General features: G+C 37.6%; 1 protein-coding gene across 1 annotated transcript; it reads right to left on the reverse strand.

Moving 5' to 3' along the window:
• Window positions 1-3,605: 3,605 nt before the first annotated feature.
• On the reverse strand, window positions 3,606-5,051 carry LOC113281200 (glycine--tRNA ligase, mitochondrial 1-like). The gene is made up of 4 exons (XM_026529876.1): window positions 4,775-5,051; window positions 4,352-4,411; window positions 4,187-4,267; window positions 3,606-4,036 (listed from the first exon to the last, which is right to left on the reverse strand). Exons 1-4 carry the CDS (start codon window positions 4,883-4,885, stop codon window positions 3,956-3,958), a joined length of 333 nt encoding a protein of 110 aa, XP_026385661.1. The 5' UTR covers window positions 4,886-5,051; the 3' UTR covers window positions 3,606-3,955.
• Window positions 5,052-20,243: the final 15,192 nt, after the last annotated feature.

A 20,243-nucleotide genomic window follows, 5' to 3' on the forward strand; every position in this document is an offset into this window, starting at 1 on the left:
AACTTGAAATTGATAACCAATTAGAAGCCTTGAACATATTAGTTGTATCCTTAAGGAGATCATAATTACCATGCTGATTAGTTCAGGATTACTTGCGGTCTTGTGGGAGAAGGAAGTCTTCTTAACTAGTATATCCTGAATATAGTACCCTTAAGGATCAGATGAAACTCCATGTGATTTATGGAAAGGTAGATGACCTTCTTATGAATATGTCAAAGTGTGGGGGTGTTTGACTAAGATTATCATTCCTCTTCCTAGAAGAACTAGATAGAAACCAAAAATGGTGATTATGTCTTCATATAAGGTATGATGAGTATACTTCTACATATAGATTTTTGGTTGTGTGTTCTGATTTTTTCATACTTTTGGTGTGATTTTTCTGACTTTGTTGTGAATACTATTACATAATCTAGGGATGCTGAGTTCTTTGAACATGTTTATTCTTAAACCTGTACCTCATTAGAGATGTGTTGTTGATCCCCTAGATTTATTTTCAAATTGTCAGAACTTATCTTAAAGGAAGATGAAGTTAAGGTTGAGCCTAAGACAAGTAAAACAATTAGACTTGAGACTTCTTATAAAGCCGACTTCATAACATGCCTAGCGTAGTCTAAGCCCTGGACTTGTAAAGAAGCCTTGATATCTACTGAAACCCCATTCTGGTAAGAAGCTTCATTTAGTGAAATGGACTCAGTCCGTCGGAACCTGACTTGAGAGGTTTATAGTTTACCTCCAGAGAGTAAGATCATGAGATGTAAATGAGTCTTTAAGAGGAAACATTAGGTATATGGAACTGTAGAAAAATATTAGGCTAAGTTGGTAGCTAAAGGCTATAAACTAAAAGAAGGTGTATATTTCCTTGATTCTTATTCACATGTGACGAGATTTACTTACGTTGAGATGCTAATTGTTATTGCTGTCATAAAAAAATTAGAGATACATCAGATGGATGTTAAGAAAGCTTTTCTAAAATCGTGAATTAGATAAAGAAATTTACATAGACCAACCTGAGGACTTTGTAGTGAAAGGTTATGATGACAAAGTTTGTAAGTTGAACAAAATTTTGTATGGTTTATAAAATAAACACGTAAACAGTGACATGGAAAATTTGATCATGTGATAATGTGTAGTGGATTTAAGTTAATGAATCTGACAAGTATATTTACAAGTAACTTGTTAAGGATGCCTGTGTGATTGTATGCTTGTATGTTGATGATATGCTTATACTTGATACAAACATAGATGTGATTAATTCCACTAAAAACATGCGTTGAATGAGAACGTTGACTTGAAATACTTAGACCCTGTTGATGTAATCTTAGGGATGAGGATTAGAAAATAATCTAACATATGTAGTCTTAGTCATTCTCATTATTTTGAATTTGTTCTTAAGAGATACAATCAGTGTGATTGTAAGCCTTCTTGTACTCCGTACGATTATTCTTGTAGACTCAAGAAAAAAGGGTAATGGAGTATCTTAACTTGAATACTCAAGAGTTATAGGATGTCTGATGAATTTAATGAACTGTAAGAGTCCAGACATTGCCTATATTGTGAGTAAGTTAAGTAGATATAATTATAGTCCAGAGAAATAGCATTCAGATGCACTGAGTAGAGTATTATGGTACCTAAAATACTCTATTACCTTTTATTTGATTTATCAAAGGTATCTTGCTGTCCTTGAGGGACTTTGTGATGTAAACTGGATAGTTGACTCAAAAAAGTCTAAGTCTACGAGTGGATATGTTTCACTCTAGCATCATAGTTTGTTTTTGGAAGATTTACAAACATATATTGCTCAATTCATTATGGAATCTGAGAGTATTGAGTTAGATAAAGCACGAGAGGGGGTCGAGTGCCTAAGATGTTTTTTAGAAGGCATTCCTCTCTGGCATAGGCCTGTGCCAGCTATATCTATACATTGTGTTAGCCAAGATATAATAGCTAAAGCTGAAAATAACTAATCTCAATCGGCGTTATTTCCATTGATTGGATAAAGTCCAAGGAGAATATCGCGCAATATTTGACGAAAGGTTTATCCCAAGAGATAGTTAGAAATGCATCGAGGGGGAAGGGGCTTAAGCTCATAAATTAAACTTTCCATGAAGGATACTCAACCTTGCTGACTGGAGATCCCAAGATCAAGGTTTCGAATGAGACAACTAATTTGTGGTGGGTAAAGGTAAACACTATCAGAGAATTTTATTCTCTGTCCCTTCCCTATGGTGTAGACGTGATAGTGTGACTGCATGTGAAGGATGACTTTTAAGAAGTCTTAATGAGTTCTGTAGTTTCAATTTAAGATTGAAGTGGGGTGTAGCAGTAACACTCTTTATGGAAACTCACCTATCTGAATGAGGAAGTGGGCCGCTTCCTATGAGAATATGAGCTTTGATTCTCTAGAGCATTCTGAGAAACAGGATATGTCCAGGGCCAAATTGGACAAAACGGCACGAGCTTGGCAGCAATCTTGGAGATATCACTCGTGGTTGTTATCACGAATTACATCAAATGCTAGCAGTTCAAGACATAGTTCACTGTCTCTAGCAAGTAATTCCGGTAATATATCACTAAGCAAAGGTTCAATACCTCATGGACACCTCTGCCTAAAATGGTATTTCCTGCGCTTTTTATGTGATTTTCGTTTTGATGGTTTTGGTATTACTGGAACTTAGAACCTAAAGGTCACTAAGGGTTCACTAGTTCATGCTTTTTCACTTTGGTGAAAGATACCTATAGTCTCACCATGTGAGAACTAAAGATGAAAGCTCTCAATACTATTATGATTTATGCAATCCATAGTATGACCCTGGGGTCAACACACTTTTGTGTGAGGGAGAGGACGTAGAAATGACTAGTATGATTTCAACACTTGCACAATCAGTCTGTTTGGATCGTGAGGTTGGGATGTTGATTTACCAAGATCTATCTGTGTTTTCATGTTTTATTGAGTTTTCATTCATGTGGGGGATTGTTGGAAAACGATTAATAAAAAAATAATTTTTTAAAGTTTTAATAAAAAATTATAATTTATTGTTTTATTTTGTGAATGAAACTTTTTAGTCCCACATCGTGGAGTTTCCAATTTTTAATAGTTTTAAGAAACTATATAAACCTTTTAGTCCCACATCGGAGAATTTTTCTTCTTAAGTTGTATTTGTCAATTATATAAACAAATTCACTATTTTTGTAAAATCTATGGGAAAGGGGTTGCTCTATATTTAGAGGGACCCCTAAGGGAAAAAAATATTTTATATTGTTGTCTCAAGCGTTCGAGATTTTCCTTTATGGTTTTTTCGGAGTTGCCAAGCTCAAGTTGAGCATCTACTACATATACTAGTAGTAGGTGTATTAGGGTGTTTTATCCTGGAGATATCCGTCCTTTGAGGGCTATAGCATCACTCTTGAGTGTAGCCGGGCGCTAATGTCTTGAGGGCAACGTGTTGAACACGTGACTCACTCTGTTTTTCCAAAGTTTTGCCTTGTTGCTGTTGCGGAGATATAGGGAGCTCATTCGTTTCATCAAATCGATCACTTCCATTATAAAGGAGCAAAGTATCAATAATTTTTGCTTATTTGATTTTTCCTTGTTTTTGATTATTGCATCCAACAGAAAATTCAGATACAATCCATACCCGTTATGTCAATTCTGTGAGAGATTCCAGCAGCAGTTAGTGATCTTGAGATTTGTTTGGCGACTGCCTCGTGTTCTGGATTCTTAAGGAAAGACAGTGCACTTGATGGGAGCTACAACAGGAGGGAAACTAAACACATTCAATTATTCATCCCCTGCTTTGCTTGGCCTCGTGTAGAATGAATGCTAAAAGAGGCTGTAAACTATTCGCCCAATTCCAAACAAAGGCTCAAATACAGATGGTGTGAAGACTCTCTGATGTTCTTACTTTATCTCCTATGAAATTGAGACCCATGTTCGAATTAATGGTGACAGCCTTCCCTAGAGTGCATACTTGGAACTCCACCTCCCCTTAGATTCCAAAGCAGATTTCACTTCCATAGCCTCTTTTTCATCCATGGTCTATCCGACAGAGGAGATGAAATAAATAGCATGCATGGAAAAAATGTAAGACCCTAGAAAAACTAACTGATATAGGACTTAATCTCTGGGTATGGCCTTATAATAAGTAAAGAAGAGATCCCAGTAGTTAGAATGAGCATTGTTGTATACCTCTAATGCTTCGACTATCTTCTTTTGGTTACCCTTGAATGCAAGACCCAGCTCCTTCTTCACTGGAGTAATAACCAGTTTCTGAAATTGAATATTAAGAAGTATTAGCACAACATAATACATGATTATAAACTGAAGTCTGCATTTCAGAATAGGGAAGGCTACCTCCACTTCTTTTGGTGCTGAGAACTTCTCATGAACAACAAGAGGAGTACCACTTTTTTCCTGCAATATAATGGCAGACAGCATCAGCGTTCTGTCAGAATGGAGTACATATTCTTTCCAACTAACACTTCACTATTGCAAAGCACAACAAATACAAATATGATATTTAGCAACATATTGCTAAAATCCCTCGTCAACATTTCAAACTAAAACCCCACACAAATAAAAGAAATGTATTGCTTTATTCTATTTCACGTTGTAATAATGCAGGGTGGTCACATAAAGAAGAGCAACATCTACAATGGATCTATCGAAATTTAGAAGAGCCAGCCATGTAATCACATAAAGAAAATTACATATTTTTCTAAAAGACCCATAAGTTTGAGGGAAATATCTCAATTAAAGTAGTCGATAAACTCTTACCGAGTGCGCACGTAGATCATTTGCAGATCTATCTGCAATACCAACACATTCTATCCAGCCATAGGAGCACTCAATCTCAGCATCCCAACAGTCTGCTGCATAGTGGGCCATCTCATTTGCAAGATGCTGGCGAAACCGTAGACGTTCTTTAGTAGGATGTGCAACGGACGGACGATTGCGGATTAGGGATCACCCGCAACCAATCCGTCAAAATTGCGGATTTGGAAAATCAAACCGTGTCCGGTCCAATCACCCGCGGATTTCACATCCGTGGATCAGCGGGTGATACGGGCCGGTTGCGGATTAACCGCGGATTTACTCAGGAAAAAAAAAGTAAAACAAATAAAAATACTAAGTTCAGAAACAGAAAATTTTAACACAAAAGATAGTACTGGTAACACAAAAGAGTATTGTGTTTTTTTAACGGAAACAAAAAAGTACTAATTCTTGCAACAACGGAAGGTAAACTATCAAATGCAACAAGTCTGGTGCCAAGCCAATGGAAATTCTGCTGCCAAAAAACAGTCCTTGGATTTGAGTACTAGTTCATTCAATCCATAATTGATATATCCGGAATTTCTTTCAAGATTTCTTCTGCATCTGTAAAATGAGAAGGAATGTTTGCAATTAGATAACATTGAACTGTGATCATATAACAAGTACCAATTGACTAAAAAAACTGAATCATGACAGACACAACTATCATATTCTTGCTCAAAACCATGAAACAAAACAGAGCTAGGCATAATGCACCATTCCAGAGATGGACGGAAAGAAAAATAAAATGACTAGAGAGATCAATAAGATATAGGAAATCATCTATGACTTGACTGAATTCAAGTCTTTTTCTAAAAGTTTTCCGCGTATACGTTCTGTTAAGGGAGGTAGAAAAGAAAAAAGATTCTTATACGGCGGGCACATATAAGTGGAAAATGTTAAACTAACGTCCTGTAACAACTGCTACACAACCAAAACCAAGCTGTTCAGGGCTTGAATTTCATGCTTAAAGTCATATTATTGATTCCCTAACCTTCACTGGAAAAAAACAAAAAAATCCCAACTAAAGTTTGAGAACAATGGTATGGTGTTGTTTAGAAATCAGTCCACCATGAATTTTTCTATCAAAAACTCAAAGCCTTTTACTTTGGGTCTGAAACAAAAGTAGATTTTCATTTGCTCACTTATGAGTCTCTCGTCAACAAAACTAACTTCAACAATAAGTCAGTCATCAAGCCATAAACATACCTTAGTTACAGATACTTTCATGCATTCCCAAGAAATGTTTACAGCTAGGTACTCGATCTTTGTAAAAACATTTAAGCAGGAGTATAAATCAAAAGGAGTGTCAAGTGGAACTACCTTATTAGCAGCGTGATCAAACAACAAACATAGCAGCTGTAGAACATGACATTATTCTGAATCGTATGAGAGGTCACATTCAGATGCTCGGTATGTTTAATACAAGTATGGCCATATCTATTTCATACTTGCAAGTGGACAGAAATGTAGATCATTTGAAAAATGTGCTTAGACCCATGACCCTAAAAATCACCACAACCATGTACTCATTATTCACACAGGATAGACCTGTAATCCAATAGCATGTAAAGTGCAGCTACAATTGGTTAAGCCACTGAACATTTAGGAATATAGCTTAACCTAATATAAGAAAGCAACAAACATTCTCATAATACAGTACATGGTATCTTTCTAAGGAGAAGGAAATGCAATGATGGAGGTGGCATATAGACAGTAAAAAAGAGACTAAGCACAAGTACACATTGTTAGACTTTTTTATGGTTTAGCAGTAAATCATGTTTACTTTAACAAAACCGGATTAGCTTAATCTTAATCAAGTGTGTGTTAGGTTTAGATCATGTACCAAAGGAAAAACTTTATGTTTTGTGGGATGTGTACATAAGGCCAAAGTACGTCAAGTTAATCCATAAAGTGGGTATATTAGTTTATTAAATTCAGTCAAGGGATGTGTCTCCACCTCATGATGGCTGAGTGTGTGACACATGTCTAAGTTAATTGGAGGTGGACTCCCTTCTAGACTTACTTAAAGTTTATTTCTGCCATTAGAAAAGGTAAGGGTGATAGAAGTGGATGAAGAACTTCCAAGAAAAGATCTTAACATAGAGTCTTCTGTTGTAAGAGATTATCTATAGAGAAACAACAATCAAAGATGAACAAGAACTTGGTCTAAGGTATCAGCAAGCTATTCTCTCCTACTGTTTCTCAAGGAACTAAAGGTATCTTCTGATGACTATTGTTTGGTCTTCAATAAGGTAAAGACAGGTATACCTAAACTCTAGTATTTCTTGTTTATCATGTACTGATTGTATATCCTAATCTTAAGTATGCAGCATGATGGAGTATGAAGCAGTTGTACTTAAACATGATTAGGTTTAAGCATAAAGCATGTTCTTTGTGTTCATATCCATGTCAAAGTTTTCAAATGTATAACATGTAATCCTAGGTGTAAAGTAAGGTGTCCGTATCAGCATACGTGTAACCTGTAATATTAATTCGGTTAACCATGCTTAGTGTCACGCCTTCAAATGCTCCAAGTAATTTTTCGTGAAGGTATAACCCGGCAATACAATGGTTCAGTGATCTCTTATCACCCACTCGTATTTCAGCCTTATAAGTTTGCACCAATGCAAACAGCCAACTCTATCTTGAGTGTGCAACGGAAGACTTACTTAGATTTTCTCTACCAAATAACGTAGCCCATACTACAAAGAGGTACCTACCATGTTTATGCTTCACAGAACTGGGGGAGTATTATCAAATCAACAGTAAACCAAATCCAAACGTATAAGCCAACAAACTCACTTTTATTAGCTTAAGGGGAAGATACAAAATCGTCCAACCAATGGACTTTACAAGCTTATTCTCTAAGCCTAATGCAGAATCACTCTCTACTACAAATGTGGTTCCTCAACACTCGAACTATTGAACTCTTGAACAACCTGATTTGTAAGGCTTCTCTGGCTATTTATAATGCCAAAAAACCAGGGCCAATCCGTATGCAACTCTGTTGCACGCCCCATGAACAACCATCTGTCCATGGGCATTTCCCCTAACCGCCAGTTCCACTTTTTAACTGCTAGCTTTGGTGCTGATGGCGCCACACCTGTCTTCAACGGTTAGGACATGCCAAACTTGGTTATAAAGCACTTTATAACCGTCTCTAACTTCCGCTCTTGCTCTGGCATGCGTGTGATGCACACACACTCTCAACTGACAGCTTAAACTCAAGTCTGACAATCATTATGCGTCACTGAACTTTGGCCCTGCCAATATTCAACAATGATTGTGCTTCACTCACTCTTGGCCCATGCCAAGTGCTCGACAATGATTACGCTTCGTGCAACTTGCACTTCTGCCAAGTATTCGACAATGGTTACGCTTCACTTCACTTGCTACGCACTTAGCTCATTTGGATGCCAACATCCAAATATCGTGCCAATTGAGTCTTGACTTGCGTAATTCAACTTCATGCTTCATATGCATCACTTGCATCTCTTTTGGCGAACAATTATCACCAATGGCGCCTTTGGCAATGTCATTGTTGCATATGCATCATCCAAGTCTTGGCCAGTGCTTGGAACGATGTCAAAGTCATGACATGACTTTGCATTTCATCCTTTACTCTTCTTTTGAGCTGGGCTTACTATGAATAAGGATATGCAACACTATCACGTCGCATTGCATTTGCTAAGTAGCCTTTCTTGTCTCAGCCATGTTGGCACTGCACCGTCGGCATGTGCAGCTCCATCTGCCAGGCTACATTCTCAGTAATGCGCAACTGTCGCGCTTAACTGTTGGACCATGTCATAAACCTCCCCCTCCCAATCCATTCAACGTCCTCGTTGAATGCAACATCAGTTTAGTCTCTGCTGAACTTTCCTTGGCCTTGTACGCATCTGAGCCATTCTCAGAAATCAGCAACTTTGTTTGACCTTTAACCTTGCCAAACCTTTTTTGCCTAGTACTTTATGCCGCCACTTAGTTTGTTTGCCTTGCCATTGAGCCTATGAATTTCAGCTTTATTGTCGCATCGTCGACTATGCTTCAATCTCTACTTCATTCCCATCTCAACACCCAAATGCTTTTGTGATCTATCGCGCCATGCATTTTCAGAACTCTTCCTGAAATATCGACAATATTAATCTTTTGGCTAACGCTAAACCAATGGTCCTCATTCGATCGCATCTGTATCACAAATATTTTCTTCAAGCCATTTTGTGCCTAAGTGTACACTTCAAACAGCCAACATATCACCCCGATATGCATAACTTAGCTTACTGCCTTCAATTCCGACTGACATTGCACTCTTGCAATTCAACAGGCCTTACTGTAGACTAAGTGTTCTTCAATCTTTTTGCAACACTCTTTGTGCAAACTCGACTGAAATGCATGACATTAGCCATGACTTAGGAAATCTGGGTTTTTACGGTTGTCTCGCTAGACTAGGCTCCTCTTCACGCGCCTTTGAAACCAACAAGGCCTCACTTGTTCTTTCAAACTGCTACGCTTTAATGTAGTGGAAAAACAACATCATGTTCTTCCTCACTATAAGTTACTCTTAACTCATATGCTTGATGGACTTACATCTTCATTCTTGTTGTGTTACTTCATGCTATCGTTGCCAAATACTGTCGCACTTCTACGTAACTCTCCCAACAGCAAACTCGCCTATGCCACCAACTTTACTTCTTGCTTGGTTTTGCTTTCATCGTTTCTTATTGTATACTTTGGCTAAGTATACTTGTAGTACTTCCCCAATGAACTTAGCTTTAGATTAAGCAAAAAGAGACAAGGTTTTTGCTTAAACACATCCTTCATTCATTACACTAGCCTTACATAAGAAACATAGGGACCATTCCCATTACACCACTGGCCAACACTCGGCCTTAATGAAAGCAAATACATCAACAAAAGTGTGATATCTCCAAAGACCATAAGATAAGCAACACCCAACTTAACTTGAAAACAGAAACATCAAACAGATAATATGCCAAAGTCTCCATACTTCAGCAACCTTGCAGGTTCAGGCACTAGCAACCAGCAATGCAAGGCCCCTGCTTCATACACACGCTAATCACAGCGAACAAGGGATGCTAAGATCCATAGGATATCCAAATTCCATATGAATCTCAGTTAAGCTTTCTTCGAACGAGCGGACAAGAGCAAACTCACTTGCCTTCCATTTGTCGCACTTCATGTCAACCGGACTAACTTTCCCTACACCTTTCACGAAACAAGGTGCACTAGGACCTTGTATGAAAATAACGCCAAGGTGAGGCATCACTGTTGCCTCTTCTTCTTTGAAAAAGTTGTTACCAAGGATCATCTCGAAATCATTGAGATGCATCACCATTACACTGATCTGGCCACGCCATTCTTAAATTTCAACATTTGTCACTGCCATCCCCTTGATTGGCTTAGCTATATCATTCACTGTCTTCATGCAGTGATCAGCCCGATATACTTCCAAACCCAAGTACTCTGCCATTGACAAGCTCATAACAGTATGCGACGCACCTGTATCTGCCATGCCCCAGAGATGATGATTGTGTACCCCAACTTTCACATAAACCAGGCCAGCGCCACTCAACCCATGTTGTACTGCTGCCGTTTGTGCTACTATGTTGCATAGTTGAATAGGATTAACATGCTCCACTTGATCAGCTTCTTCTTTGTCACCACTACACTCAGTGACAATTGCGGACAATTTTTCTTTCTTTAGACAATCACGCGCAAGGTGAGGACCCTTGCATAAGAAACAACCACCAGCCTTGTTCTTCGCAGCCAGACTATCATCCCTTTGATAGTTTTTCTCCTTGACCTCAGAACTTTTCTTATCCTTGTCCTTAGACTTCTGGTTTTTCTTGTCCTTGCCTTTCCTATTAGCATCAGTTGAGGTATTGACTGACCTAAAATCAGCAAGGCTGTCCACGATTGCAATGGCTGAAGGTAGGTTTTTGGCACCCCGCCTTCTCACTTCAGCCTGAGCCCACGGCTGCAAACCAGATGTAAAATTTAACAACTTGTCTTCCTCCGACATGTAGTGAATGTCTAGCATCAGAGACGAGAACTCTTTGACATATTCCCGTGGTGTACCGGTATGCTTCAGCTTACGCAAGCTCTCTCTGGCTAGCCAAGCAGCATTGCTTGGTAAGAATTGACTCTTCAATTCTTCTTTCATGACATCCCAAGTCACGATGCCTGGACGACCAGCAGTAAGGTCATCATCAGTTCTAGTTCTCCACCATAATTTCGCATCACCCTCCAGGTACATGCTAACGAGAGTAACCTTTTGTTCTTCCGGGGTTCTGGCGGCCTTGAAGTATTGGTCCATGTCCCACATGAAGTTCTCCAATGCCTTCGCATCTCTTGCGCCAGAAAACGCCTTAGGTTTTGGGACTTTAATCTTTGTAAAGTCACTGCCACTACCACCCGCAGTAGCTTGATCTGACCCAATTACACCCACCATTCGCCTCAAGACACTTAACTCATCAGTTAGTTCTTTCAATGCTCCTGTGAACATGGTCTTAACAGCAATGATTTGGCCTTCCAAATCAGTATGCTTCTTGGTTAGACTCCAGCATATCAGCAGCATACTCATCAAGAGCCTGAATGCGAGCCAACACCATTGCATTATAATTGGAATTGTTAGGATGGCGCACCTCATAGCCAATCTTGTCTTCCAAGCCCGCTACCCTATCAGTTAAGGCATCTAGCGTACTCTTCTTACCAGCCATTATCTCTTGCAATTTCAGCAACTAAAATCGAGCAAAACAGAGAAAATCTTCCAACACAAAGCTAAAACAAAGCAATCTATGCTCTGATACCCGTATTGTCACGCCTTCAAATGCTCCAGGAAATTTTTCGCGAAGGTATAACCCGACAATACAGTGGTTCAGTGATCTCTTATCACCCACTCGTATTTCAGCCGTATAAGTTTGCACCAATGCAAACAGCCAACTCTATCTTGAGTATGCAACGGAAGACTTACTTAGATTTTCTCTACCAAACAATGTAGCCCATACTACAAAGAGGTTCCTGCCATGTTTATGCTTCACAGTATTGGGAAGTATTATCAAATCAACAGTAAACCAAAGTCGAACGTATAAGCCAACAAACTCACTTTTATTAGCTTAAGGGGAAGATACAAAATCTTCCAACCAATGGACTTTACAAGCTTATTCTCTAAGCCTAATGCAGAATCACTCTCTACTGCAAATGTGGTTCCTCAATACTCGAACTATTGAACTCTTGAACAACCTGATTTGTAAGGCTTCTCTGGCTATTTATAATGCCAAGAAACCATGGCTAATCCGTATGCAACTCTGTTGCACGCCCCATGAACAACCATCTGTCCATGGGCATTTCCCCTAACCGCCAGTTCCACTTTTTAACTGCTAGCTTTGGTGTTGGCGTGCACAATGGCACCACACCTGTCTTCAACGGTTAGGACATGCCAAACTTGGTTATAAAGCACTTTATAACCGCCTCTAACTTCCGCTCTTGCTCTGGCATACGTGTTATGCACACACACTCGCAACTGACAGCTTGAACTCAAGTCTGACAATCATTATGCGTCACTGAACTTTGGCCCTGCCAATATTCGGCAATGATTGTGCTTCACTCACTCTTGGCCCATGCCAAGTGCTCGACAATGATTACGCTTCATACAACTTGCACTTCTTCCAAGTTTTCGGCAATGATTACGCTTCACTTCACTTGCTACGCACTTAGCTCATTTGGATGCCAACATCCAAATATCGTGTCAACTGAGTCTTGGCTTGCTTAATTCAACTTCATGTTTCATATGCATCACTTGCATCTCTTTTGGCGGACAGTTATCACCAATGGCGCATTTGGCAACGCCATTGTTGCACATGCATCATCCAAGTCTTGGCCAGTGCTTGGAACGATGCCAAAGTCATGCCATGACTTCGCATTTCATCCTTTACTCTTCTCTTAAGCTGGGCTTACTCTGAATAAGGATATGCAACACTATCGCGTCGTATTGCATTTGTTAAGTAGCCTTTCTTTTCTCAGCCATGTTGGCACTGCATCGTCGGCATGTGCAGCTCCATCTGCCATGCTACATTCTCAGTAACGAGCAACTGTTGCGCTTAACTGTTGGGCCATGTCATACTTGGTAACTAATAAAACGTATCAAAAGCATGATCAGAGGCTGATATTATAACATTAGTATCAGAGCCCATAGGTTTTAATAGTGTTTCATCTGATTATGACATAGTCGTCGTGTTTAACATGAAATTTTCCAACACCTCATATGTTTTCATGGTATATTGATTCCAAATCTGCTAGTGCCATGTATAGGTGTTTTATTTCTTATATCATTGGCCTGAAATGAAGTTGAAAGTGTTCAAAGGCCGCAGCCTTATATATCTTTTGTTATTTGATAAGTGTTGCGAAAGTGATACTTTGATAGGATACAAAAGTGCATATTTTTGTATGATAGGGACTGCATAAAGTTGCATTTTGGATCACATTCTGTATGGCTAAACCCAAAGGTTAATCATACAGATGTTATCCTTAATGGACAAGATGATTTGTTCATATCTAGTAAGTGATATTTCTAATGAACCCAAAGGTTTAACAGATTTGTTACTTACTTTATATGAGTAGGTCAGTCTTGAACTTCAATTCAGGGGATTTCGATATGTTTTAACTTTACCCAAAGGTGAAGTGACGGTAATATCAAGTCTTTGTAAAGTTTATGCTTGCCATAAGGTCTTAGGCAGTGAAAGTGAATACAGTTTTCATTTGAATCTTTCACAAGTTCAGTAACTTTGGGTGGTATTAAGGCTTGAGTGGCTCAAGTTCAAGTGAGAAATGCAAATAGAATGTTCATGGAGATGTACCTAATGTTGTCCAAGGAGGTTTTCCTGTTGAAGAGAGATTAAGGAGTTGATAGAGGTTGTCCACTTGCAAGTTACAGATCCTGTGTTGTTGTGCGAAGCTTGCAACAGTCGAAATGATGGTTGTTCAGCTTGCAATGAAGTGATAGCAGAAAGCAATCAAGACGATCACTGCCCAATTCACTTCCAGTCCCTCCTGAACTTTGTCGTCAGCTGCAACATCACAACGACGGCGGTTCATGAGTCATCATCAAAGGTAATTCTACTGAATGATACCAAGTTTTTGGTATAACAACAGAAAGATGGTGTGGTTATCGGACAAGCACAGAAAACAAGAAGTATGGCCAGCTTTGCCAAGTTTTACAAGAATCAATCCCAGGTACAAATGGCGACAATCGAACATCATGCTAAGTTTAAAGCTTCACGAAGTCAGTGGGGAGTTGGATCACATCTTCTTTAATACCTTGAAGTTTGATGGTAATCAAAGTCTATGTTACACTCCTCTGGCATCTGCAAGTGTTTCTATGTTTCCCATCTCTGAGATTTCGACATCTGTAAGTATCATTTCTCTTTTCCCTTGTGTGTTTCTACTTGTGAATATGGTAATGTAAGCATGTTTCAGTTTACAGATAAGCTTATAAGGTTGGTAATATGCATGTTTAGGTCTCACTAATGATGTAACTCTAATATATGGTTGTTTTGTAGAGTCTAGTGGGAGTAAAGTTCCCGTTTTTGTTGTAATATATAGTTCAGTGGGAGCATGCATACATTATGTTTGATGCATAATTGTGTTTGTGCAGGTGTGGATCTCTTTTGAGATCATAAAGTTAAATCCTTAAGTTGTGTTTCAGTTTGAGCATAAAGTGAAGCTCATTACAGACCTTAGAGGTACGAAGGATCTTGTTCAGATCATAGAGTGTCCTTGTCAATGAGCATAAAGTGTAGCTCATTATGTAACCTTAAGTTTGTAGACATCCTGGAACTATGTATGCCCGTAAAGTTTAGCTTAAGGATAATGACCCGTCTAGTGTGGTGATTGTAGAAATGGCCCATGCATCTTCTAAATGGTGTTTGTGTTTCTATGGTCCGGCAATAGCGTTCCATTTGATCTAAGCTTCTGTTATACATGATATTTTACACATTGATTAAGATTTTCTGTTTTCCGAAATGGGTGCACCTACAATCGTTTTAGTTGTTGATCTGAAAGGTCTTTTGCTAAATTTTTCCAAAAGAAACAAAAATGATTTGTTGCTTAACCAAGTGGGAGAATGTTAGACTTTTTCATGGTTCAGCAGCAAATCATGTTTACTTTAACAAAACCGGATTAGCCTAATATTAATCAAGTGTGTGTGTTAGGTTTAGATCATGTACCAAAGGCAAAACTTTTTGTTTTGTGAGATGTGTAAATAAGGCCAAAGTACATCAAGTTAATCCATAAAGTGGGCATATTAGTTTATTAAATTCAGTTAAAGGATGTGTCTCCACCTCATAATGGCTGAGTGTGTGACACATGTCTAAGTTAGTTGGAGGTGGACTCCCTTCTAGACTTACTTAAAGTTTATTTCTGCCATTAGAAAAGGTAAGGGTGATAGAAGTGGATGAAGAACTTCCAAGAAAAGATCTTAGCATAGAGTCTTTTGTTGTAAGAGACTATCTATACAGAAACAACAATCTAAGATGAACAAGAACTTAGTCTAAGGTATCAACAAGCTATTCTCTCCTACTGTTTCTCAAGGAACTAAAGGTATCTTCTGATAACTATTGGTTGGTCTTCAATAAGGTAAAGATAATTATTGTTTGGTCTTCAATAAGGTAAAGACAGGTATACCTAAACTCTAGTATTTCTTGTTTATCATGTAGTGATTGTATATCCTAATCTTAAGTATGCAGCATGATGGAGTATGAAGTAGTTGTACTTAAACATGATTAGGTTTAAGCATAAAGCATGTTCTCTGTGTTCATATCCATGTCAAAGTTTTCAGATGTATAACATGTAATCCTAGGTGTAAAGTAAGGTGCCCATATCAGCATACGTGTAACCTGTAATCCTAATTTGGTTAACCATGCTTAATAACTAATAAAACGTATCAAAAGCATGATTAGAGATTAACAAACATAACACATGGGATAATCTGTTGTTGAAGGTTAGGTCGAATCAAGAAAACATCATTGAAATAACAACTTAAGCTGCCAAACTGGTCCTAATTAGATAGATAAATGAATCTTTTCTTCTTGCTTTTAGTGGAATGTGTTGTTGCAATTCTTTCACTTGACTTTCATTTGAACAATCTTTACAAAAATTGAACACCCAATCCCAGCAATCAATATACAAAAGCAATCAATATACAAAAGGACTCCACTAATAACCAATGCACACACACCAAACCTAAAGTAAACAACGCACAATAACACAAGATAAAACTGAAAAGACCCCCAAGAGAAAATTATATGCTAAGAAGATCAGTTGGTGACTGATCTTTAATACTCTTCTAAACAACGATTTTTTCTCATAGATTTCAACAGCAATTTGGTGATGTTTCTGCTGTTGGTTCACTTTGAGATCCCATTTTCTGATTAAATCTGCCTTTTTAGTTTTTACTACACCCACAAACTTTCTTTAGAAGATCCAAAGTAATCCAAACATGTGACAAGTATACCATCTCTTAGACCGCTAAAATGCTATTATTCTACCATGACTTAACATTAAGAAGCAATTATGTTAACGATCTTTTCAAACAACTTAGATATGCGAACATAAAGATACAAGAGAATCAGAAAATGGAGAGTTTACGATTAGGGTTTACCTGATTAGACTTAAATCACAGAAGAATCTTGCAAAAATCCTACTTCAGTTATCGTTTCCAGTAGGAATCATGGAAGAGAGACAGCAGGGTTCATCGATTTAGGTTTCTGCATTTCTCTAGGATAAAGAAGTTTATATATATAACCCAAACTTCCAATATTATCCTTAATAATTTTAATACCCTACGGTGCGATTTAATCCGCGGATTTACAAAACCAACCGCAACCAAACCGCTAAACCTTGCGGATTTGAAAACTCAACCGTGTCCGGCCCATAGACTCTAGCGAATTGGTTTTCACCCGCAATTTTGCGGACGGTTACGGGTGAAAACCGCGGTTTCGGTTTTTCTGCACACCCCTTACTGATCCCAAGGTGTGTAAGGAATAGATATACCCTCCCAATGTAGTAACCAAGTGTTTCGTTGTTCACAGTTCCCTGAACCAATGAAATATCACAGTATGGGTAAATAAATAAGGAAAGAAAGCCAACTTTTATATAAGAATAAAAATTAGAACAAATTAAAATAGATAGAGGTTACAAAGGTTTGATACTGCATCACCAGGCGATGTTTAACAGCATCCTTCCCCATCATTTGTTCATCCCTAGGAAACATCAAGAACTCCAAGTCTACAACCTCGCTATACTTGGGATGAGATTAGTCATCTGGGTCGACGAAATGCTCAATCTCAGCTAGAAATAGAAAACAGCAGACATTAACTTAAGGGAAATCAAAGAAGGTGTGGGACATCATAAAGATGAACATAAAGGAAACAACTTGCACAGCATTTACAAAGGATACACATTTCCAGCAAATTGAGTAAATGATGGCGGGAAGTTTCATTAAATTAATCCCGGGCTTTATATATAGATTTTGGATATAGAAACACCGGGTCAAACTATTCCACTTTAAAGCAAATTAATCTTTACATATGCAAACATCAATTCTACAGCATTTGTTGCAAGAAAAAAAAAATCCGTTGAGTCTCATTTTTTATTAACCACCACAATTGACAGATACGTATCCACTAAAGCGTAACCACAGACATGTCAAATTAGAATTAGAAAACAACATCAAGCTACGAACTCCTACAGTGTCTGTATTTTCCAAAGTTTCTAGAATTAGAATTGACAGGTATGTCTGATCACTAAAGCATAACCACAAACATGAATTGAAAACATCAAGCCATGGAACCCCTACATTGTTTGCATTTTTCAAACTTCCTAAAAAAAAAGCATTTTTCATATCATATCTTCCTACCAAGTTAAGCTTCAAATTTACTCAAAACAAACACCAATCCAGTTTACAGAATCCAGTTAAGCTTCAAACTGTACCGAAATCCAATCATTATTTCAGCAAAATCACAGACATGAACAAGTTAACAATAGAAATAGCTTCTACTGTTTTGTGATCAGCCCTTGCTGAAGAAACCATTTCACACTGTTCCCTACTAATCCACTTAATATACTCAAAAACACATACTTCCATGAATTTTCACCATTACAATCTCAAAATTGAATCAGAATACTCAATAACAACAAAAATCATCAATACCAAATTCCACATCCAAAATTAAGTAATACCAAATTGAAATCATCCAAATGAGTAAAGTAAGGGGAATAGTTGTATACCTGACCCCAAAAGGCAAGAACATTAGATTTAACTGCACAACCAGGAGGACCATAATCATACAACCCAGCAACATCACTATACATCTTAAAACTAGGTATGTAAAACAATCTCCTCTCTAATGTATATTCACTAGATTCTTCCTAAACACCTCTTTATTCGCACCACCAACACTACTCCCGTTAGAAGAAGAAGCAGTCAACAATTGATGTCCAATTGATGATTTCTCAAGTTTCAATGCATTAAGCGTCTTAATCGCAAGGTAACATAGTTCCTAAACACCTCTTTATTCACACCATCAACAACAGATGATGATTTCAAATCACGAACTATGTAACCTTGTGATTCGGTTATTGTTAGTTTTTCGGCTAGGGTTTTACGAAGTAATTCTTCTGCGGAATCCATTGTTTTGAGTGTTAGTCTTTCGGCTAGGGTTTTACGAAGTAATTCTTCCGCGGAACCCATTGTTTTGAGTGAAGTGAAGAAACAGCGTAGAGTTAAGAGTTAGAGCCTCTTATGGACTGGGCCAGCTAGGCTGTTGCCCAGCGCCTCAAATGGGTAGGGCCCAAGAAATTTGTTAAATGTTTATTCGGTGCCTATGCACAAGGTTAAAATAAAGTGAAAAATATAGAACCCCACTATATGGGTTGAACATATAAAAGCCCCACTAAATGGATCATACATTGTCAACTCCATATTTTTAGAAAATGATATTGCTAGGCCCAAATATCAAATTTTCTTCATATCTGGTCCATAATTAACTATTACGAATTTTAATAATGACAATACTACCCTTTAGTATATATACAAGAGGAATATCATAATACATTTTCATTTTTCTATTTTCTTTCTCTCTCATCTTTATCTCTCTCTGCTGTAGAAAAATGGTTTCTAGGGTTTCTGAGATTCATTTTTCTTCGTCTTCATCAAATCTTCGACTGCAACAACAACGATCGATTGCATCTTCTCCTTCTATGCCTTTGTAATTTCAGTTATGTCAAAGATCGATTCCATCTGATCAAAGGATAGATCTTATGGAAGATGCAGATGATTTGTTTAATCCGATAATTAACCAAAGAAATCGAAGAGAAACATCAGTAAAAACGAATTGAAAGGTAAGTTGATCTTCTCATAAAGCTTTAATTAATCGATTTCGAGTTGAAATCAAATTTTTTGTGGTTTGATTTTAATGATTTTGAAAAAGAATGAAAATTAATCTCGATTTCATTATCTAATCCTTAATCAGAGTTTAGATCTTTACTCATGAGAAAGATGAGCATGATTATGCCTATAAGTATCATCTTCTCTTATGGAGTAATTTTAGTTGATTGATTTCATAAAAAAATTTCAGAAAAGGATTTTAGGGTTTTCAGAACCTAAATCTTCGTATTCTTTTCAATTAATTTATTCTATTCGAAATCGAAGCATAGATTTACAATTTTCTACTCACTCTGGTTGTTTTGATTTAGATTTTTTGAAGAATTTTGAACAAAAATTTCAGATCTGTTCTTCGTCAAAATCGTCATAAATATTAATTTGTGGTTACGATCTAAAAACCGTTTTGAGATTCAATATCAACGAATCATTGTCTCTGTTACCCATAGATTTGATTTGAATTTCATCCTGTCTTAATTTTCGATTACATATGAACTGGTCTAGTGGTGTTGGTGGTGCAGGTGGGGGTTCTTTAGGAGGATGAGGAGGCGACGGTGATATTGGAGCAGGTTTGGAGGAGGATTTGAAGTCAGTGGTGGTGTTTATCAGAATTGATAAATTGAATGAGATTGTAAGAAGAATTGGGATAAACCATTTGAAGTTTATGTTGCCGATGCTAGTGGTGGTGATCGTCGTCACAAGTAATTAGCTTATTTTAGTTATTGATTTGCTAGGTTCTTTTGTAGAGTTGATGATCTTTTATTGTTGGGTTCTAATTTTTTATGAACTGCTTTATTTATTTGTTTAGTTTGTTTGGTATTTTGATTTTATTATAAATGAACCAACAGAAACACTCTTGAATCACAAAAGAGTTTGATTCCTCTATTGTTGTATTTTCATGAGAAATTAGAGTGTGTAACTGCAGTTTACACAAGCATATGCATGTGTAACTACATGTTACACAAGCCATATGCA

This window comes from Papaver somniferum, chromosome 5 (assembly GCF_003573695.1).
Source record: "Papaver somniferum cultivar HN1 chromosome 5, ASM357369v1, whole genome shotgun sequence".
NCBI classification, from domain to species: Eukaryota; Viridiplantae; Streptophyta; class Magnoliopsida; order Ranunculales; family Papaveraceae; genus Papaver; species Papaver somniferum.